This window comes from Phoenix dactylifera, chromosome 2, assembly GCF_051530095.1.
Source record: "Phoenix dactylifera cultivar Ajwa chromosome 2, Ajwa_hap1_PhDact_Kaust_v1.1, whole genome shotgun sequence".
In the NCBI taxonomy this organism is placed as follows: domain Eukaryota; kingdom Viridiplantae; phylum Streptophyta; class Magnoliopsida; order Arecales; family Arecaceae; genus Phoenix; species Phoenix dactylifera.
In genome coordinates this window covers 6,314,179-6,337,658 of record NC_143191.1, presented here as the reverse complement: position 1 = coordinate 6,337,658, position 23,480 = coordinate 6,314,179, and the positions used below count along the sequence as shown (strand labels likewise).

The window sequence follows — 23,480 nt, the reverse complement described above, 5'->3', positions numbered from 1 at the left end:
CCAAATAACACACTTAAAAATAAACTTAAACCTCCTCGAAAGGCCTACTTGGATTTTCCTATTGGATTGGGATGAAAATCCTATATGATTTATGGATTAGGCCAGTCCAACCGACAATAACACAGACTACATACCGGATTAGGCATGTATTCATAAAATACCCAAAAATAGCTTTGGAGTGGACAGACCTGAATCTTATAGGGTGAAAAAAGATCTCAGCAGGTCTTTTTTTGCTTTCTATAGGATTTGGGCCAGTCAACTCTAAAGTTATTTTTGGATATTGTGCTTAACCTTTGATCATGGTGGTTGTGCTGGCCCAATCTACAAATCCTATAAGATTTTCAGTCCAATTCTATAGAAAAATATAAATAGACCCTAAAAAGTTTTATCTTGCTAGCTCCCACCTGCAGGAGGCTGGCATCTATCTAAAGGAGAATAAATATCAAGTGCTATCCTTTTGGGATCTAGTCTCTAAACTGGGTCGGTCTAACCAAGACCACTGCCCTTTTGATTAGCTTTTCCCTATAGTATTAAAAGCTTATTTCGTGCTACCCTTGCCACTCTAGCTAGTTTTTAAAACCACCACTGATCTGGTTCAAAGATTTTACATTGCTGGTGTATACCTGGGTCAACATATTAAGGATTTCCTTTTGGAAGGACCATATCCACTATATCTTTGCTGCTGCCCCATTGCACCTTGCCAGCGCACAAGATCATTTATATTTACTGAGACTTAATTACTAGTCTCCTTCCCGTATAAAAGCTCCACCACTGGGGACTTCTCTCCTCCGTCCCACTTGCCTTTTCTCTCAAGAAAGCTTTTCCCCAGACAAGAGCAAAAGAAGGCCCAACGAGACCATTTTCTCCTTGGTTCATTCAAACCCCCCATATCCATTAAATTCTCTCACCATGGAAGTGGGTCAAGGATGCACCGATGAGGTCAGTTACTTACCATGGTGGTCAAGTCTTAGCTTGGCACTGAACAAGTTCAAGGCCAAGGTGGTTGGATTGGCAAAGAAGGTGAAGAAGATAGGAAAAGACGATCCCCGACGAGTGGTTCATTCTTTCAAAGTAGGCTTCGCACTCTCCTTAGTTTCCCTCTTCTACTACATCTCAGCCCTATTCGACGGCTTCAGAACATCGGCCATTTGGGCGGTACTAACCGTTGTGGTGGTCATGGAATATACTGTCGGTAGGTAATTCATATATATCAAGATATCTCATAGAACCAGCTGAAAGGAACACACACACACACACAAAAAAAATACTACCCCTTCGTCCTACTTGAATAAAAAGAGCTCTGATTCAATTTATTATTTTCATGTGCTGTTCTCTAGGTGGAACACTGAGTAAAGGCTTGAACAGAACTTTTGCAACATTGTTGGCCGCTGCACTTGGAGTTGGTGCTCACCAGATAGCCATTCTCGCAGGGGAGAAAGGAGAGCCTTTCCTCCTTGGGCTTTTTGTGTTTCTTTTAGGTACATCATTCTATGCTTGTCTAGTACATACATACATACAGTTGCACCCAACATGCAATATTCTATACGCAAACTGGGTATATAAGCACACATGGGTCATCAACATGCATATAGATGCATGCATAGTTCTTCATGTTTAAACATATGGGGGAGCCTTGTCATGTTGCATCGCTATTAAGGTGATATGAAGATATCAACATCCGCATGGTGATGCATAACCAGTTCGCCAATGTGGTCATTCTTAGATGCATGTGGTGATTAACGTACATGATAATTGGGCCACTGGTCATGCAGCTGCAGCGGCAACGTTCTCGCGATTCATACCAGAGATCAAAGCAAGATATGACTACGGGGTGACCATATTTATACTGACATTTAGCCTGGTGGCGGTGTCGAGTAATCGAACAGTAGATGCATTTGAGCTTCTGCAGTTAGCTCATCAGAGGATCTCCACCATTGTCATTGGGGTAGCCATCTGCCTCTTGACCTCCGTCTTCATTTGCCCTGTGTGGGCCGGGGAAGATCTCCACAAGCTTGTGGCTGCCAACTTGGAAAAGCTAGCCAGCTTCTTGGAAGGTAAAACTCAAAAGTCCAGTATCTAAAACAGAGTGGGCTTACATTATGGGACATGGGTTGTATCTTTTGCACCAAAGAAGGATCCATCTTCCTTCATGCGAAGCCACCATCATTGGATCACGCAATAGTTGCTTTGCGATCTATGCAACAGATAAATGGAGGAGTTAGAAATGCTTTGAGATCTATGCAGGGTGTGATCCAATGGTTAACATCGCGAAAGAAGATCGATTATTCTTTCGTGCCAATGATACAACCCTAACTCTGTATTATCAGGCCTAAGCCCATTTTGAAACCCATAAATATTGTGATTGAAGATTCCTACTTGCTCACAATAAAAAAAATGGGAGATGAAACTTCAAAACAAAAGGTAAAAATAATGACGAAAAGGGGGATAATATTGTCAGAACAAGTTTTGTTATTTTCAGAATTATGAACTATAAGCAAATTATTATAATATCATCCACCATTATTATTATTATTATTATTATTATTATTATTATTATTATTATTGTTGTTGTTGTTGTTGTTGTTGTTATTATTATTATATACAGAAGGGGCCAAAGACCCGACACCACAACTATGATTTTGAAGTATACTAAAAAGTAGAATAAATTACAAAATTTTTTTAAATATTAAGATAAATTATGTTTATACCTAATAGTTTGAAAAAACTATGTTTACATCCATGAGGTTTATTTTTGTCCAATACTTTAACTCATAACTTAGCAGAATATCAGTCAAATCATTAACCTTAAATAGAAAGCAAATACTATGTCAGAAAAAAATTTTAAAAATAACCAAAATAACTTTAAATGACATAACAACCATTCAAGAATATAAGAAAATGCGTACATCTTTCTGTCCATCTAAGAATAATTTTGACTTTTTATATGAGGTAAATGGTTTTATTAATGTCGTTAATTTAACTGAGCGTGGTATATATTTTATAGACTATTAGATGTAAGTATAATAAATATAAATCTCAAGGAGGTTTTTTATAACTTACTCTAAAGAGTATTATAGCCATTTTGTAGGGTATTGATTCGAAAATAACAAAAGCAATATCATTTCACATCACAAAACAAGCTTTGTAATTATGGATTTTATTGACCAAATTGGGCCCCTTTGAAGGGGACATGCTTGGGCATAAAGCTTATATGAATTAAGATATCCCATGACCAAACCATGACTAGAATCATATCTAATGCATAATATGGGTCCATATATATTAGCTAATCAAAGTTGACCCTCCATAAACAACTTTGAAGTTGAGTCCAATCCATAAATGGAGGCTCATTTTGAACTTGACTCAAAATGTCCCTCTTGATTTACCGAGTGAATCATATCTCGGAGCAAATCCTCAACCAAATCTACTAAGGTTTAATCTTGCAATTTGGCTAACAGAAACTAAAGTAATAGGCTTGCATATATCCTCATATATTTTCTCCAGGTAAAGCATTCTCGCCAGACTAAGGATCTAAATTTGTTCAAATTTAGTCTCAAACGCCACGATCAGCTCATGATCAACCCAAATGGACCTGTGTTGCAGTGTCTCTTAGTCCACATGGGGCATGAGCTCTGATACTATTCGTTACAACCTAGAATCTCATAAAAAAAGGCTAGTCAGAAGGTATTATTTGACTTCCTTAATTCTCTATAAGTATCTAAGATATTTCTAGTGAATAACCGATATAGGACTAAATACACTCATACACGGGTCCTCACAATATGGAATAAAAGAAGACGATGATAATGATGTAGCCGCACTTAAAGCCAAACGAAAACCTTTGTTTTCATTTTAGCATTATTGTTGATAATGGGATATTTTTGCAGGATTGGAAGAAGTGTACTTTGGGGAAAAGGTTGGAGGAGAGAGAATGGAGAGCAAATGCTTCCTCCAAGCTTACAAGAGTGTGCTCAATTCCAAGTCCAATGAAGAATCTCTGGTGAGTTTGCTCATTATCCGCCCCCTGCCTTCAGTGTTTGACAATTGCATGTTCAGCTTAAAGTAGCAAGGTTGGAAGAACTGTCTCGCCAAGCAAGGGAAACAAAACTTTATCCTGACTTTATCCTAGACACATCCAAATTTTAAGCTTATGTTTATATCAAAAGTTTTTTTTTTTTTTTTTTGATGAGGCACGAGCAAGCCGGCGGTCGTAATAAAAAAAATAAAAAATAAATAAAAATAGACTACCATACATTAGTTTCCATGTGTACAGATAACAAAAGTTAATTACAAATTATTCTTAGATTGAGCTATTTCTCAATGGGAATAGGTCAGGTCCAATGCCATTAGTCAGATTATTAAATGTGCGGCGGGCCTAACTCGCTTTGTTTCTCAAAGGGATCCCTTTACTTATGTCTGCAAGTAACTAATGCAGGCAAATTTGGCGAGATGGGAGCCAGGACACGGCCATTTTGGGTTCCGGCATCCTTGGAAACAGTATCTGAAGGTTGGGGCTCTCAGTCGCCAGTGCGCCTATTCCATGGAGGCTCTCATGTCCTACATCAACAGTAATGAAAGGACCCAGGTATGTGCAAAAATGAAAATTCTTTCTTTTAGTGCCATTTCATTTGAACCCCTTAATTTTACCATTGAATCCAGAACCTAGACAAGTTCCTAGCTCCTTTTATCTGGCCTCTGAAGTTTGAACCAGATCATTTGTCAGCATCATAACATCTAAGAAATAGTTTGGAAATGAGATAGGATATTCGGGGATAAGCTATCATAATCTCCAATAGATATACTTAGTTTCAGGATAATATAGGATAAGGTGGGATAAGTTTCTTTTTTCGACTGGTTCTAAGGTCCCTAAGGCATTGTTGGAACGGGAGATAAAAAAGATTTATCCCTGCTTATCTTGGGGATAACTTTCAAACACCTTCAGCTGTCGGGTGGATAACTTGTGCTCATATAACTCCCACGTTTTTCCAAACGAAAATTAAGATTTATTCCTATTTTTTACCAGTATAAATTAATGGATTTTTTGCTACAAATTTTTTGTTATCCCCAAAAATAATCCCTAACCAATAAGTTATTGCTAATCCTTAGTTATCCGTGACCTGACTGAACTATTGAGGATCAACAACACCAAGTTCATTTTTTGCATGCTTATCATTTATTCCAGGGATAAACTAGGATAAATACCTTATGCTACCTCTTATCCAACTACCAAACTAGGTTTAAGGGTATATCCTGTCGCGTTCTCCATCGTGTGATCCTAATCCACGAATAATCGATCATTCGCTGAACCCAATTCATATTCCTGAGCTTGCCATGCATTATAGACAGGCTCAGTGTGGATGGCAGAATAAATATTTTAAGAATAAGATGATGTTATTTGGAAATGTTTGGAAGAATAAGGCTTACCTCATGACACACAAATTTTGTACATTTGGTTGGAGTGATACAAACATGCGTTTAATATGCATGGAATCTGCCAGTATTTGGATTTCATCACAAGTACCAAATTGCTCTCCCACTTTATTGGAAGGGATAACTTTCTTTTATTCTATAATATAAGTTTACTTCACCAAAATGGTGGAATAGAATTATGCCCTCCTACTTATCTTTCCTCATGGTATAATCCTATTTTGTGTTTTTCAGCACAAAAAAAAAACACTATTCCACCTATCCAAGAATCCTTAACTTTTGGCAATGTTGGTACGAGCGAGACAACAAAAATTATTGAATCTTACAGGGACCAGCCACTAAAATTTATACCTGACTAACCCAGATAACTTACAGAACACTTATGATTTGAGCTTTATTTATTCTTTGCTAAACAATTAGGCTATGCCTTTACAGACTCCTGCAGATTTAGAGCTCAGAAAAATGATCTCATCCACATGCAAGGAGATGAGTATTGAGTGTGGCAAAGCATTGAAAGAACTGGCAGCTTCCATTGGAACAATGACAACACCTGGTGTCTGCCGCCATAATATTGCCATCGCCGCAGCCACCACCACACTGAAAGCTTCGCTCTCCGAGGAGGGCATCCCCTCAATGATATTAGAAACAGCTATCACAGCATCCTTGCTCTCACAAGTAGTCCAATGTGTGCCCCAAATTGTTGCCTCAGTGGAGGAACTTGCTCGGCTTGCCCAGTTCAGGGATTGCGAGACCCTTCATAAAGCAACAGTGAAGCCTTTAACTGAAGGAGGAAGCCCTGGCGTTGTCATTACTGTAATGGAATAGCAGGATTATTCCGTGGATTATATATGTATGGCAGTATGGGTGTTGAGGAATCATAGTCTCACTAGGGATGATAGCGCACAGATTTTTATCATACCTTGTATGACAAATTGGGTTCCATATGTTACATTTACAATGAGAAAAATATGGCACCCATACAGTGATTCATTTTAGATTTCTAGGCTAAGTAATGGTTGTGGTCTTGATAGCTTCTTGCTGGAGAGTTTGGAAACTTGCTGAGTTTGAGTTGATATCCATTCATCAGGGTAAAGACCCCTATATACACACACCTTGTCAGCTACACATGGTATATGCAATCAGTTGTACATGGAATGTATTTCTAGCTACATATAGTTTGTAGTATCGACTATGATCTTAGCCATAATCACCCAAGTATCGAAATATCCTTCTATTCACAGAAAATTTATATATTATTGGACTAATCCAAGAGGGCTTAGCAGTACCAGGAGAGGAGCTTGTGAGAAAGTAGTCCAGATAGCACCTGTTGCGGCTTGGCAGTTTGAAGTTTCAAACCATGTATATCAAGTGAGTAGGGAACTAAACAGATTCTGGCTTGGTTAACAACAGAAGTAAATCCATCTTCATTAGTTGATCCCAAGATCTAAATACTTAAATATATAATGAGTTTGTATGACTTGGTTATGTTTAAATGGTTAAGATCCACGAAAGAAGATCACATAGCTTTATGTACCTCAACATATAAATGTATTCCTATTTTATATATGTTATAGATATGGATTTATATTAAGCAGGGTCTTTACTATGGTGCTAAAAAAAAAGTCCATACCATATTAAAAAAAAGAAAATAATGCTTTATATACCTCTAAGTGCCGTGCTTATTAGTTTAATTCATTTAATTTGATTCAATTTGTCGTAGGTCGAGTTAAGTTACCCATTTAATAAAATGGTCAGGTTCAGATCTGAATTTTTAATTTATTTAATTGATAGGTAAGATTTAGGTTGATAGATTTTTTATTTATCTTGTATCCAATCTGACCGATATTTGATCCAATCTAACTCGAATGCGATCCCTACCCGTTGATGTAAGGCTTCGTGTACCTTGATCCAGATTTTTGCGAACCATCAAGGGTAAAATAAGCAATCAAATCTTCTAAGATAAATACACAGGAATAAATTAAATTGAAAGCCTCTTAATACGATGCCTTAGATTGTAGTTTAGTTATTCCATTGCTTGCAGGTTACCTGTTACCATGCTCTTTTGACAACCGATCAACCATTTCCACTGCCTTTGCCATTTGATTTATTTTTTCTTGTGATTTAAGTTTGAGTGTCAGCATTTGTAGTTTCATGAGGTATTGTTCTATTGTTTGCAAATTCCTTCAAAACTGATATTGTGGGGGAATACACTTTTTTTTTTTTTTTGGTGAAAATGAGAACTCCTTCAAAACAAAACTAGATTAAATTAATGCCTGAGAAACAAACGACAAGCTTGCTCTAATATATTAGAATATGATTAGAAATATTGTATTTTTGAAAGAGGATTAAGGCCTTTCTTTTATAAAATTGCTAATATGTGTCATAAATCCAGCTTCTTTTTCTTCTTTTTTTTTTAAAAAAATATTAGGGTGGGTTGTCAATTTTTTTTTTTATAATAGAGGGCGAGAGATTCTATTCTATATATGCTAGACTTATTTATAATTAATAATTATAAAAATTATTAAAATACATAATAATTATCAAAGAATATTTAAAATATATTAGTTATTTATATTTTTATATTCCGAGCTAATTTGATCCAAATTTGAGCAAGCCAAGCCTAGCACAACCTAAACTCATTTCCTTCCCAAGAGAGCCAACTTTGTACGAACGGTTCAGATTTTATCAAAGACGAGTCCGCTGCTCAGACCCTGACGCCATTGGAGCCCCCCATTTAGCTCTCGAACCCTCCTCCCCAAAACCCTAATCTCCGATTCCATAACCCCCGGCTCCCCCGATCCATCGCCATGACTCCGCGATCCTCTTCTCCTCCTCCCGATCTCATCCACGTCTTCTGGCACGAGGGCATGCTCGCCCACGACGCCGGCACCGGCGTCTTCGACACCGGCATCGACCCTGGTTTCCTCGAGGTCTTGGAGAAGCATCCGGAGAACGCGGACCGGGTAAGGAACATGGTCTCTATCCTCCGCAAAGGCCCCATCGCCCCCTTCATCTCGTGGCACTCTGGTCGGCCCGCCCACGTCTCCGAGCTCCTCTCTTTTCACTCCCCAGGTGATCCATTTGTTTTGGATTGAAAGAAGGATAGTTTGCCATTTTTGTCCTTTTGGTTTAAAATTAGTTTTTTGTGATTTTTTATGCTCAAAGATTTGATTTTTTTTTTTTTTTATAGTTGCGAGGGTCGAAGCTCCAAAGTGTTCCACTTGCTAGATTGTTACTGAAGTTAGTCCAATAAAAGCGAGAGGAAATGGAAAGTTACCATCTTTTTAGGTAACAATTTGTGGAAGCAAGTTTGTGTCGTCAGGATAGTGGAAGCTTGGGCATTATAGTTACCTTAGACAAAGTCTTGAGGCCCTGAAACATAGATTGTGCACTCCCCTCCCTCTCATGCAATCTATATATCTTCATCACTAGGATGGTAGTATATATATGGGAAAGAAAGAAAGAGATTTTGAGTGTTTGGTTATTTATTGATGCACATATCTATGCTTTATATATTTATTTAACAAAAAAAAAGAAGATATCAACCAGGGTGTTTGAAGGTTCAAATGCCGCAGTTTGAAGTACAACTGAATATGACATCCACTGTCTAATTCAATTTTCCCTTCTGATAAGAACAAAGAGAGCAAAAACGTTTCTTGCCTTGACAGAATTCAAAGGTTATCTGATGTATCAAAACTAAAATCATGCCATTTACCAATTATATTGACGTGGAGGTATCTCCAGTTCTAACATCTTCTCCCTTAAACGTTAGCTGGTTGAGTTTCATATTTTATATGTCAGAATGCACAGAGGGTGTACAAAGCATTTGCCTGAAATTGTGCAACTTTTGTGATATGTTGATGTGGTAATGGCCCAAGCCTAGTACTTGCTTCGATAAAATCACTTTTTTTTTTGTTTTCAAATTCATATGTCAGAATACATAGAGGAACTTGCACAAGCCAATGGAGCTGGAAGCAAAGAGCTCTGTGCTGGAACTTTTCTGAACCCTGGGTCCTGGGGTGCTGCCCTTCTGGCTGCTGGAACCACATTATCAGCAATGAAGTATATATTAGATGGACACGGGAAGCTTGCTTATGCTTTAGTACGTCCGCCTGGTCATCATGCACAGCCTTGTCAAGCTGATGGTTACTGCTTTCTAAATAATGCTGGGCTTGCAGTACAACTTGCTCTAGATTCTGGCTTCAGAAAGGTTGCCGTAATTGACATTGATGTCCATTATGGCAATGGCACAGCTGAAGGATTTTATCGCTCAGATAATGTTCTCACTATCTCCCTTCACATGAATCATGGTTCCTGGGGTCCATCACATCCTCAGAGTGGCTCCATTAATGAAGTTGGTGAAAGCAATGGATTTGGGTACAATCTGAATATACCTTTACCTAATGGAACAGGGGATGAAGGGTATGCATATGCAATGAAAGAATTGGTTTCTCCAGCTGTTCAAGTATTCGAACCCATGCTAATTGTTTTGGTTGTTGGTCAGGATTCTAGTGCGGTAAGTTGATTTCATGCCTGTGTCATTTTAGTATTCTTGTGCACATTTTTAAAGTGTGGACATTCACTTCTGCAGCCATGACAAATTCAGAATATGTGCTAAAAGCTACAGTCATGATCCTGAATTACCTTTACAAAGATAAGAATAGAATTGTATAACATAGCCATTTTTAACGCTAATGTATCCAATTACCTTTTTTAGTATATCTAGTATGCTGTAGGAGGGACTGTTGTTTCTTGTCTTCTTCAGGCCATCAAGTTATATAAGCTTTCGCTGTTGTAAGCATAGACCTTTTTTCATTTCAATAGGAAGACTTGTCTGTCCTTTCATAAATTGTTTGCTCTGTTATTGTATTTAAGTATCAATTATCTGTGCCAATATGGATATCTGAATATGTTTTTTTTAATGAGTTCATCTTTGGTAAAATAAAGATTTCCTTTGTTGACTTCTCTCTTGCTTCAGTTTGATCCAAATGGAAGGCAATGCCTGACAATGGAAGGTTACAGGAAGATTGGGCAAATTGTTCGCAGATTGGCTGATACCTATACCGATGGATGCATCCTGATTGTTCAGGAAGGAGGGTATCATGTAACATACTCAGCTTACTGTCTCCATGCAACACTAGAAGGTGTTCTTAAACTTCCAGCTCCGCTACTATCAGACCCTATTGCTTATTACCCTGAGGACAAGGCATACACTGTCAAAGTTGTTGATGCCATCAAGAAATATTGGAAAGAATCCATTCCATTCTTGAAGGATCTTTACAGAGGTATGCATGTTTTGTATATTCTCATTCCTTAGCAGACTAGTTTGCACTGTCATATTTTACCTGCACGAAATTCTAGAATGTTATGACAGATTTATGCAGGGTAAAGAAAGGCAGTTCATATCTTCTCAATACTGTAGGTTCATGTGCACTCAAAGTTGCTCAAATTGGTTTCAATTTTCAAGTATTATATCCTATTCTAGAGAGTTATAGTGCTGTAGCTTTTCTTCTTGCAATTGAAGGCCCATGTATATAGTAATATGCTTCTGACTCATTTCCCTAGAACTATTTGATCTCAGCACAAGAAGTAGTCTGCCTTTGCATATCTGATTGAGGATTTGCATCTCGACTTTTAATATGGTTCAAATTAGAGTTACAATGCAAAATGTTTGGAAACATTAGAAAAGAGGTACTGGGGGCCTTAATCCCTTAGAAATTTTGGATAGCATGCATGAAAAGGATTTGTAATGTTTGTATTAGTTCTGAATTCATCACATAATCTTTACTATGTACAAGGCAAATGTGAAATGGCCAGCATGGCTGGATTTATGCATACAGTGCACCTTTAAAAAGGATTGGTCAATATGATTCAGGCACCTTTTTTTGTGTGTGTGGGTGTGCTCTAACATGTGTGTCTGCAGTAAATTAGATCAAGTGTGGAGTGCTACTTGCTTTGACTTCCCAATGATACTATGAACAATATACCTGTTTCCTGTCCAGTATGTATTATTTGAATTATTTCTTAGGGTTTTTATTTGCCATTAGATGAATTGTTCCCTTAAGGTGGACCACTAGTAATTCATCTAAGGCTGGGTGTTTTATCAGAGCATCATGGACTAATGGAAGTTAAATTGCATCTATACGATTAGAGGTGTCCATTCATATTTCATAAGAATTACTATTTTCTCTTGTAACATATTTGATTAGATGTTGTATGCATTTGGTTGTACATATTGGTAGGCTCTTTTCCACTGAACAATTTTTCTTTTGACAGATTAAGTGGTGCTGCTGTGTTGATGGTTTTGTAAAAGAATTTTTTGGAAGGAAATACTAAAGAGGGTAAGCCTTGGTAACTTGTGAGATTGCTTAATCGTGACTTGGAGGTCACGGTTTCAGAACACAGAAACAGCCTACACATTGGGCTGTTCTTTTACTATTTCCTCCAGGTACGGCGAGCTGATTTTATTCTGAACTTCTCTTGTGACATGCGATATTTTGTGGATACATCCCCTTTTCATACGCCGGCTTCCTCTTTTATATCAGGCAGCTCTGTAAATGGTGTGGTAGTTTGAGTGGAGTCAGGGAACGGAATTTGACATAGGGTTGATTTGAGTAAATCAACCCATTGTCTCAACTGGGAGGCTAAACTGAACAACTTTCTTTAATTCAGTACCGTTTTTGGATGTAATAATATCTTCATTAGTAAGCCTAGACACAAGGGGATGGAGGAATGCGGAGCACTACCACAATATATAATTCTAGGAACTTGCTCTTTCTTTTGTTTAGGCATGTACTGTTTCATCTGCAATATAGTGAGGTGAAAATATATTATGTCGTACTTTTTTTAAGTAGATCATTTTGATGTACATCTGTTGATCTTGTGCAATTTGTAAGTGAAATATATACTTTTCCTTTTGCACTAGTTAAAGCGAGCATGTAAGTGCATGCGAATTCATAACAAAGCATGAGGAGAATACTATATATCATGGATATGAGCAGGTGATAATGCAGTGGGTTGAGTAGGATGTGAATTTAAAATGTCTAGCAACTAAATTCAGTGTCAAGGATTTAGGCCTATGGATGAACCATTCACTCAGGAAGGTGTAGGTTGATCAGGTGTACTTTTGTGGGTACATGCTAAACTTATGGGCTTCACATATGTCATCTATAACTAGATCATTTACCTGTTATTCATACGCACCAGACGGTTTAAATGTTTGCAATTTTAGATGCGAACGGCTTATTTAATATATCAAGCCTAAATGTATGCATTGGGTATTCTAAATACGTGTCCTTTTAATCTGTGGATCACATAATATGACGCTAGGGGCAATTCAGAGAAGACTTGAACAGTAATCAATCTTGTAGAAAGGCAAGAATGGCCATTTCTGCATGTATGCCAATGTGAGTGTCTATTTATGTAAAATACCCATCAGCAAACAGTATCACTAAAGAGTAGATGTATGGTACATTTTTGGGGAGAAAAAAAAGGTGTAATTAGAAACAAAATATGTGATTCCAACTATTCTGCTTAAGAGACATTTGTAAGTTCTCTACTGTAATCACATTTGAAAATAGGAGTGGGAATGCTTGAGTTGTTTAACTCGTTTAACTTGATCCAATATGTTGTATATCTAGTTGGATTACTTGATTAATAATATGGCTAGGTTCAGATTTGGATTTTGATCTATTTAATAATTATGTCAGGTTTGAATCAATAGGTTTTTAGCCTAATCTGTGTCGAACCTGATTTGTTTTTGGTCTGACTTGATCTCGCTGCCACCTCTACTCAGGCTGATTGTGAATATGAGAAATTTTAAATCCTATGCAATTGATTTATAAAACTTAGGCATTTAGGTCAGATGCTCAATAAATTAAAAGTGCTGGATGGGAATGATTTTTTTTTTAACCAATTGCACTCAAAAAAGATAATGGATTACAAGTTTTCTGTCTTTAACATATTGGACAAAATAAAACTTTAAAAGGGATTAGATCTCAAGAATCTAATATTGTTCAGATCACAATAATCTAATATTGTTTTCAAACATTTTCAATTTCCAATCAATTTCTTACCGGCCATAACTAGGTTGAAGAAAAAGAACTAGAAATAGCTAATGCCGAGATATATCCATCAAATTAATTTATCTCTCTACATTTCTCTGTTTTTAAGAGAGATATTATTGTAACATCACATCAAATATTTTGTTTATTTTTAAGTAGGAAGCAAAGAAATCTAAACGTGTATTGAATTCTGCAATAAAGGGTTCTAGGGTTAGCATATAATTTTCTCTTGCTATTTTTTACCTCGCTCCAATACTTGTACTTCTTCTATCCTTTAAATTTGTAGATAAAAAATTCTTATACTTCATAATTTCTTGAACAATGTTTAAGAATTTGCAAAGTGCCAGCACCAGTAATCAACACAAACTTTTTTATTTATAACATCAGCTGCCAACAATATTTAAATTTTGTTTACTAATATTGATTTGTAAATAATATGAATATATATAAAAAGAGTGGTATTGATATATAAATAATTTGCAAAATTATATAAGATCTTGAATGGTACAAGTTATTCTTGTGATTCCAGCACATCAATTAAAGGGTGAACACAGTATCGTTCTTCTTGCAAATCATAATTCTTATTACTTTTTAAGAAGATACTTCTGGCAAATCATACTTTTTTGAAGCAAACACTGTTCTTCTTGCAAATCCTACTTTTTATTACTTCTTTGGAATATGTTCTTAAACAACCAGTGTGAGAGAAGAAACAACTCACAGCAACACAACTAGCAAACATGAACCAATTGGAATCACAATAGTAAACAAAAATACAAAAGATATAAAGAATCCTTATGCCTCATGATTTTCTAATCTTTATTTTTATCATTATTTGATATGTCAATTTATTTTAGAATTTCAATTTCCACCAATATCTAAATTTTATTTTTCCAACTTGATATGAAAATATTTTGAAAAAATATCTTTAATTTAAAATAAATAAATTTATTTTTTTCAAATGCATGTTACAAATCATTGGAGGATAAAATCCATATAAGAAGAATTAATAAATATTATGGTCATGAAGTAATGATGTTTGTTTTCACACATTGTTGATTGATTTCTAAAGATTCACACTTATTTTGTTTTGTATTTTATTTGTTTCAGTACTATGATTTAGCTTAAATTGGCCTAATTCAATGATTTTAGCAATCTAACTTAACTTTAAATCAAATTATTATATAAATGTTGTTTTTCAAGTTCTTCTCATGTTTTCTTTTGGACTCAATCTCCTAGGTAATTTTAAAATCCTCTTTAACAGAAGTTTACTAGAAAAATCTAATTATGCTTAGTTTAGGATTAGAAAAGTTAGGAGGTATAGCACAACACCCTACCACAGATGTGTCTTAACTCCTGAGTGCCCCACAATCTCATGGTTAACCCACTTTGGCTATGCAAGGATTTTTATTATTATTATTATTATTTTAATGAATGCTATACACGGTTGTTATATAGATTAAGTATTCCAATATTAAAACAAGTCATTTAACTTTGTTATTTACCATCGCTTCCTTGGACAATATATTCCCTTGCCACTTGGGCACTGGGGCGAGAGTTCCGTTGAAGTCAGCCCTCAAGATACTGGGTATAGCATTGGTATTGGGTAGCAAAAAAAAGCCGTAGGGATCTTAATTAAAAGAAAATTATAGAAACTATTTATCTAAACTATAGCACTCCTAAAAGGAAATAGTAGGAGACATTAGACATGTCCATATGATTGACTAAAATACCCTCAAATATCCTATACTTAGCTTTCTTTTTTATAAAGTCATTTTATTTTGTATTATAAATATAATAGTAGTTCAATTTGCATAGTGAAGAAAGATTTGGAGGTTAATTGAGTTAATTCTACTCATAGTGATATTAGCTCTTCTAACTTATTGAGTTTGGAGTAAATTATTTTGGAAGGAAGATCAATTTAAATTGTCTAATCAAATTACTAAGAAAATCTAGGGTTAATTCACTTTAAATTAAACCTAGATATTTTGGGTTCTAAAAAAGTTGTGGAGATCATGCATTGACCTTAAAACTTGACTAATAGTTTGAGGGTTAGTTATGGTAAGTACACTCTACATAAATTAAGGACAAATAGAACTAAATGTTTTGCTCTAGTTCAACTTGAAAATTTGAAATTTGGATCCTCTTAATCCCAATGCAAAATGATATTTCGGTCAGAAATTATTTAGTGGCCTTAGAGTATTTGATGGCTTAGATCAGACTGCATAGCAAAAGTGTGGTGGTTTAAGTTATTTTAAAATTGGTTAGAAACAATAATAATTTGATCTGAAAGGTATTATGATAGAAGATCTGAGTTAAGGAACGAGAATATCGTGATTCTTTGGCTACTGAAGGTAGCTATACAATTTTCACCAATGGATTCTTCTATTGTTGATAACTCTTGAGAGAATTTTTGGGCATCTCTAATTTAGAGTTAATAGATTGATGGTTCTTTGGTTAGGCTCAAACCTAAAATGTTTGGGCATATCTCCTTTTTCTAGCTTTGATATTTTCACTTTATCAATTTGAAGAGGTTTGAGGTTTTTCTAGGATAAAGGTTGATCATTAAATTATGGGCGAAGTTAAGTGAAGAAAGAGGATTATAGATTATGAAGAGCATTTGATGCTAAAACTTTTTCTTATTTTTGTTAAGCCAATTATGATTTTTGTGTGAAATTAATCCAGAGCAATTGATTTCATGAGCAAAGGATTATGGTATTTTAAATTCAAGGTCCGGAGGTTGGTGCTTTTAAAGGAGATCAAAAGAACCTGCTATATATTATAGATGGAAAGGATCAAGTTTTGAGATGCCATGTTTTTGTATGTCATAATTCTTTATGCTAAAACTTGTGAGTGGCACTCTCCGAGAGAGACTATTTAGGAGATCAAGGATGATATGATGGTTTCATATTTTCAAAGTTTGAAGCTTCAAGTAAGTTAATTTTGAGGACAATTTTTTTTTTTTTGGGAGCATGTGATACCTAGCCTTTAGTGAATTGGGCCTAGTCTATTTGACCGGCCCAGTTGAATTTGGCCCAAAACAAAAGGAAAAAAAATCGATACATGTCATGCATGTGCCTGGAGAGAAGAGGACTTCCGATGGGAGTCTTCCTTCTCCCGATCTCACCATATGAGAGTCGGATTCAAGTCGCCCCGGGTCTATTTAGAGGCCCTACCATAGTCTACTCTCACCCCCACCGGAGTTGCAGCCTTAATCGGAGCTCACTGTTGGCGTTCTCTTCATTTTCCTCTCTGAATGCCGGTCGCCATCTGTACCATCGCTGTAGCCTAATGCCATCGGAAAACATGGTAAGGACCTGACCCTCTTGAGCTACCCTTCCTATCTTTCTTTCGGGCTCGTAAGAAGCTCCAACGCATGCCGGTGATCACCGAAGTTTGGACGAGAAAGGGAAAAGCTTTGTTTCCCCTATTTTGATTGGTTGAACCTTGTTTTTTATTGATTTCAACTGTTTTCGCTACTGGTGCTTGTCGCCACGGGCTCTCTCCGGTGCCTCGCATCGGCTGATGGCCATGGCTGGAATTCCGGTCGCTTAGGTTTCGTGGATTCCATGGTTTAAGGGGTAGGAACCCCTATATTTTTGATCGGTTTGGTGCTACCAGCCACCGGTCGCTAGCCATCCGTTGGTCGGTCATGGGTCCATTGACCCTAGACACCACCACAACAACCATTCTCACCTTGAATTCGACCGGTGAGTCACCGAAATGCTTGTGAACAAGGTCCCCCCTATTTCACATTCTTTACTGTTTTGCCGATCATCGTTGGGCGTTGCATGCCACTAGCAGTGCCGTGTGTCGTCGACCGTTGGGATTGCCGACCACGAGCGTCATCGAGGGTCTTCCTCTGTTTTGGAAAGGAGAGAGAGGGAAGGAGAGAGGGCCTCACAACTCTCTTCTTTTTTCCTTATGTTCTCTCTCCTCTCTCTACTTCTCTCTCTTACTGTCTCTGTTTCTCTCTCTTTATCACTCTTTTTGTCTTTACGTGTTTTAGTGGACTAGTGGCTGGTTTAGGTACTTTATGAAGTCAGGTTGACCCTTGGAGGGGTTCTGACTATATTTTTTACGATGGTTTTTGTATTAAACTATATTTTGATCATGCATGCTTGTGACTAATAGTATGATGGATAGATATATAAGTATAACTTACACTTGCATAATTGGACTAATGGATATGATGCTCTGGACTAAACATGTTATATTGATTATCTCGTCATTGACGGAAAACGTGACACTTATCGATTTTTACGTTATAGGCTAGATATGTGATACTTATTGATTATCCTGTCATAGGCAGAAAACGTAATCATGGTTAGTCTAAAGCTGAAAATAAAAAAATTAATATGTAAATATGAACTTGATTGAATAAGCAGAAATTTTAGGCTGACCTCGTTATCATTGATGGCTCAGTGATAGGTTAGAAATTTGGAAGCATGTGTCTTGAAACTTGACAATTCTCGCGGGTCTAATTACCCTCAAAAAAAGGGAAAAAAACTTGACGATTTCCGAGAAAGGGTGTGCGGCGGACACCCATGGGTATTTTGAGGAACAAAAAGCTCTGTAGAGTAGCATGTGTTTTTGGAGGGTAACGACCCCACCGTGTGTTATAATATGGCCGCACGGTGGCCTCCAAGTTAATTCATTGAATCCAAGTTGATGCCATCTAGATGCTGAAGAAAGGCAGTTAATTGCATAACAAAAATGTCCTATAGTTGAGAGTGATCACTCCTATATAACACAACTTCCCCTGCTTTTCAAGAAAAGGTAAAAGTCCGTCATAAATACGTAACACGAATGCATAAAAAGAAGGAAGAGTACAGCATAGGGGTGCAATCGAGTCGAGGTAAATAGCTAGAGACTCGAGCTCGACTCAATCCAAAATACTTGGGCTTAAAACTCAACTCGAGATAGATTAAACCTTAATATCTAAGTTTGAACTGAAATGGATCAAAAAAAAATATAATATTTGAGATTGACTCAACTCGAACTCGACTCAAATATCAATCGAGCCATACTCGAGCTCGAGTTTGAGCTCAAACATAATTACAAAATACAGTTCAAACACAAAATGACATAATATTATATTTTAAAATATTAAATTAATAATATATATTATCAATAAATATAATATCATTAAAAATATATTTATTCGACTAGGCTTGCGAGCTTTTAAGTTGAGTATTTTGCTATTTAAGCTTGGTAATAGCCAAATCGAGTCGAGCACAAGTAGCTCGCGAGCTGTTCGGCTCGTTTATACCTCTAGATTGGATCAGATTGGAGTAATTTTGTTCATTAAAAGGCTATGACCTTGAGGGTACGAGGCAATTTCTACAAGCACCTAGTCAAATGAGTCGAGATCCCTCCATAACTCGAAAGATATGGCTACGTGAAGCCATGAAGTCCACCTGCTCGTTCCACCTACATTTCTTGACATTTCTACTGAAGTTGAGGTCAAAAGGGTGGTCCTTCGTGGGAGTGGAAGGTCTTCAAAGGGTAGAGCGACCACTAGGGAGGGTTCCTGGGTCGGATCACGTATTCCCATTTGACTGCATGGAGGCCACAAAACAACCTTTATATCATGTGGTTGTGAAGAGCTATGGCCTTCACAAGTCAAAGCACATCCTGCTCAGAAAGATTGAAAGCAATCATGGGGTTGTAAAGTAAGTGGTTTGGAAAATAATGAAGTGAAATTTCGAATGTCTATCCGGAAATTAATGTTCTCTCTATATCCAGCACAGCAAGGTCCCACAATTCTCGAGTATTAAAGACAATATTACTACACTCTTTTGAAGAAAATTATGATTTCACTTTGATTGCCAGGTAGAGAGTTATGAGCACTAGGACAACCCTAAGGGAAACTTATGATTTTTATGAAATTTAATAGATTTATATGCTGCCTTTTATAATATTTTTTCTTGACCTAGTGATGGAGGCCCTTTCTATAAGGAATGCAGGAGAAAATATAAAAATTTAAAAAATTTATTTTTATATGAACTTTATGATTAGAATTTTATGAGGACTCTAGTATTTTATTTTTATCAGATTCTTATTACAATTTTAGGTTATTTATATAACTCATTGCTATGTAATTGTCACAAACCAAGATCTTACCTAAAAAGGTTAGCCGAAAGGTATTTTTTGGATTCCTTAGTCCTATATAAGTATCCAATATCTTCTTGATTATATGAGGACCTATGTGGGCGTATGTTTACTCCTAGATCAGTTATTTGACTAGGAGATCTTGGGTACTTATAAAGGACTATGAAAGCCAAAAAATACCAACTAACTAGCTTTTTTAGGTGAGGTCATGTATTGTGACAAATGGTATAAGAGCAAACTCGGCCCATAGCTCATGTGGACTAGGGGGTACTGTGGCACGGGCTTATTGAGGCTAACTACAAGCTGATGTGGTGCTTGTGATTAGATTTGAATAGATTGGATCTTTAAGCTAACGAGGATATCAGGGTTTAAATGAAGGGAGTATGTGAGGACCCGTGCGGCCATGTGTTTCGTCCCACATCAATTATTCACTAGGTACTTATACAAGATCAAAGAATCCAAATAACACATTCAGATTAGCTATTTTGGATCAGGTCCTAGGTTGTTCCAAATTTTTTGGCACACGCATGTCAAGGCTGCAAAAATACCTTTCGTCTAATCTTTTTGGCTGAGGTCTTAGGTTGTGACAAATGGTATCAGAGCCGACCGACCCATAACCCACGACCCATGTGGGCTAGAGCACATTACAGCATGGGCTCCTAGAGACTAAGTACGGGCCGATTGTGGTGCTTGTGATTAGATTTAAATGGATTTAAACCCTTAGCCTGATAAGGAACGGAGGGAATATGTGAGGATCCGTGCGGGTGTGTATTTTGTCTCACATTGATTATTCGCTAGGTAGATCCTGGGCATATATACAAGGCCAAAAAATTCAAATAATGCCTTTTGGTTAGCCATTTTAGATGAGGTCTTAGGTTATTTGTAGAAGAATTCCTATATGAAATTTGAGACTTAAAAAAAAAAAAAAGAAATTTGAGATAGGCTGCCTACTATTTTATCGAGTAGCAAATGGAAAAAGAAAAAAAAAAATCTGGAGGAGGCACCACCGTTTGGAAAGTAAGAGATGTTCATTAATTCCCTTGGGGTGGTAAGACTTACTCCCTAGATTCATTCTTTATTCAAACTTTGAACTAATAAATCAGTTTTCTTCCCCTCTCAAGTCCTCGTCTGGCTACTCGCCCAGGCATTTTCTGATTCAGTCAATACTTGTGATGATCCATTCCGGTAAGCAGAACATGGACATGATATAACAGACACGAAGGAATGAGTTGCTTAACTCTGCTTTCAAGAGAAACAGGCTGCTTACGAAGCTTTCTTAACTTCACAAAATAATAAAATTACATCATTCGAGGCCATTTTGAGCATCCAGTTGAGGCAATGAAAAAAGACAAATATATAAGAAGGGCTAAAGAAGGTCCTGCTGATTGAGGCCTCCTTCGTTTGATTATTTCCTCCGATATAAAGCCATGTCAACAAAACATTTCAAGCACTCCATGCAAGTTTTGATCCAGCCTTTCCAGCGACGCCCAAATAGTTTACTTAAATTTTATATCATACATTCACATGCAGGTAGGTTCACTGTATATGAATTCCAATGGTACAAGTACCAAGCTTATTATAGAAGTACAATACTTCCGTATATTTATAAACATTAATTGAAGAACATGAGTTGAAGCAAAAAAGAAATAATAATAACAATAAAGAGAAGAAATTTTATCTCATCATCTTTTCTTTTCCTGTCTCAATAATAACTCATTGTCAAATTACAAAGTATATATACCATTAATTAAAGGATGGAAAACATTTCTCGGAGTGTTGTTTCTGCCTTTAGGGGCATGAATTTAGGCCCACTGAATCAATGATCATGTACATAAATTTGGACTAGCCTCCCTCTATAGCCTAATCTTTTCATCTATCTATCATGAAGAAGGATATGAAATAAGGAACCGAGGAGACAAACAAGGTGACTTCTGGAAGACCCTTGAGTGCAACCTAAGGATCTCCTTAGCCTTCTCCTTGGTCTTCATCCCACAATCCATTTGGAGCACCAAGCACAGCTTGGACACCACTCCAATCTGCTGCATCTCCTGAAGAACAGCTGGGGTCGCCGAGAACTTCGCCACCGAGTTCAATATCCTCACCCCCCTCTCGCTCGCCAGCTCTGAAATCCTTAGTATCTTCTTCGACACAATTGCGATGCCTGCCGCATGGCCGACCAGCTCCGATCTCCCTTCGGCGCACCCGCAAACCCAGTCCAGAACCACAAGCACCAATTCACATACTCTCTTCTCCGGCTCATCAAGCAGCAGCTCGATTAGGACTGGCACAGCACCAGCCTTAGCTGCCTTGATTCGATTCCTTCCCCATCGACCAAGCCCAGCGAGGACTTGCAGTGCTGCTTTGTCAGCCTGGGGCGAAATCCGATCATGAAGCACATCTACGATCTCTTGGAAGAGTTCTTCTCTAACACCGGCCAACTTGGCCGGTGCAATCACTCCAAGCATGGACTTGAGGAGTAATGTTGCGCAGGCACGCGATTGGTAGTTTGATTGCTGCAAAACGGATGTTAATGACTCGATGAGGTCTTCGTTTTTGACGGCGAAGTCGAGAAGGCGCTGGTCGGAGATTTGAAGCAAGCAAAGAATGCTAAGAGCTTCATCACAAGCAGTAGTAGACTCCACACCATCACGGATCAACATTCCCTCTTCACCTGGAGTGGAGCAGTTCTCCTTAACGATGGAAGCCAAGAAGTCGAGCACGCCGGGAGTAGCCTCGACGCACCGCTTGCTCCTCTCGCTCTCGGATGCAGCCTCTTTGAGCTTTCGAAGGGAAGCGAGCTGCAAATGAGGCAGCTTGGCATCGTCGATGAGCTTGGCGATCTGGGCCTTGTCGATCGGCGGCTTTGGTGTCGGGAACCGTTCGATGCCGTCCGACGAGTTGAGAGCGCACCATGCTTGGATTAGTCGCCGGAGAGTGTGGTTCGGGGTGAGCTCGCACTCCGGTAGGGACTGTTTGGTCACCGGACATGTGTTGTGCTTGCCGGAGAATATCCACCGCTCGATGCTGTCGCGCTCGTAGGTGATGCCGGTGGGGAGGGTGACTGGATCTCTCATAAGTTCGAGAGATATAGGGCAAAGGAAGTAACATGGGATCTCCACCTCTGCCATTAAAACCAGATAAAAGAATTGGAGTTTTTGCCGGGGAAAGGTTAGAAGGGGTATTCTAATACCAGCACAGAGATCGGCTAGCTTTAAGAGGAAATGAAATTACTTGATGGGAAGATGACAACTTTGAAAGCTGAAATGGATGGATTAAGAAGAGAAATGAGAAGATGATGGGAGAGAAGAAAACTTTGGGACTGCTTTCTTTTGAATTGAAGGCACCTAAAAGGAAGAAGGTTGTCTCTGGGGAGATGGAAGCTGATCAGGGATCTTGTTGGGAGTTGAAAAAAGATTAGTTCTATTTATAGAGGGAGGAGTTGAAGATGGAAAGATTCAAACCCCCAGGGGAAAACAAAAGGTCAACGCGGAGGCCGCTCTGGGAAGGAAGTTTCAACCTTTTAGTAGGGCATTTTGGGGTGGTCTGTATATAATTTTATTCTTTGTTAGAAGCGGGAATATGCCTAAGAGGGTTGACAAGTTAAACATGGAAGCCCATTGCGGCTGGATCCATACACTGAATTTTTCTTCTATTGACCTTGTCGTTATCTCTTTTTTTTTTCTCTTCTCTCTCTTGGTCTACTTATCTTCGCATATGGGCACCGTCATGGAGAATATATGAATTTTGACCCACACCATTGTGTACCATATTGTGGTTGGATTCTAAAACTGAGAACTGAGTAGTGGAAGTTAATTTGGACCGGAAAATATTGTCTTTTACTTATCAACAAAGAAATTGTAATTGCATATTTTGCTAATT

General features: G+C 37.6%; 2 protein-coding genes and 1 pseudogene across 3 annotated transcripts; 2 read left to right on the top strand and 1 right to left on the bottom strand.

Annotated features, from left to right (window-relative positions):
* The first annotated feature begins 909 nt into the window (after positions 1-909).
* Positions 910-6,302, top strand: LOC103704400 (aluminum-activated malate transporter 1-like). Its single transcript, XM_008787669.4, has 6 exons — positions 910-1,192; positions 1,338-1,478; positions 1,773-2,054; positions 3,888-4,000; positions 4,436-4,585; positions 5,863-6,302. The coding sequence occupies exons 1-6, from the start codon at positions 910-912 to the stop codon at positions 6,250-6,252; spliced, it is 1,359 nt and encodes a 452-aa protein (XP_008785891.3). The 3' UTR covers positions 6,253-6,302.
* Positions 6,303-8,093: 1,791 nt separating this feature from the next.
* On the top strand, positions 8,094-12,357 carry HDA08 (histone deacetylase 8). 2 transcript variants are annotated; one of them, XR_016399105.1, is made up of 5 exons: positions 8,128-8,499; positions 9,363-9,943; positions 10,406-10,712; positions 11,704-11,875; positions 11,973-12,357. XR_016399105.1 is itself a non-coding variant. In XM_008787563.6 (4 exons), the coding sequence occupies exons 1-4, from the start codon at positions 8,235-8,237 to the stop codon at positions 11,706-11,708; spliced, it is 1,158 nt and encodes a 385-aa protein (XP_008785785.4). In that variant the 5' UTR covers positions 8,094-8,234; the 3' UTR covers positions 11,709-12,357. The 2 variants fall into 2 exon arrangements, 1 of the variants encoding a protein (XP_008785785.4); XM_008787563.6 differs by having other exon boundaries at positions 8,094-8,499; positions 11,704-12,357.
* Positions 12,358-21,248: 8,891 nt separating this feature from the next.
* On the bottom strand, positions 21,249-23,018 carry LOC103704327 (E3 ubiquitin-protein ligase PUB23 pseudogene; annotated as a pseudogene).
* Positions 23,019-23,480: the final 462 nt, after the last annotated feature.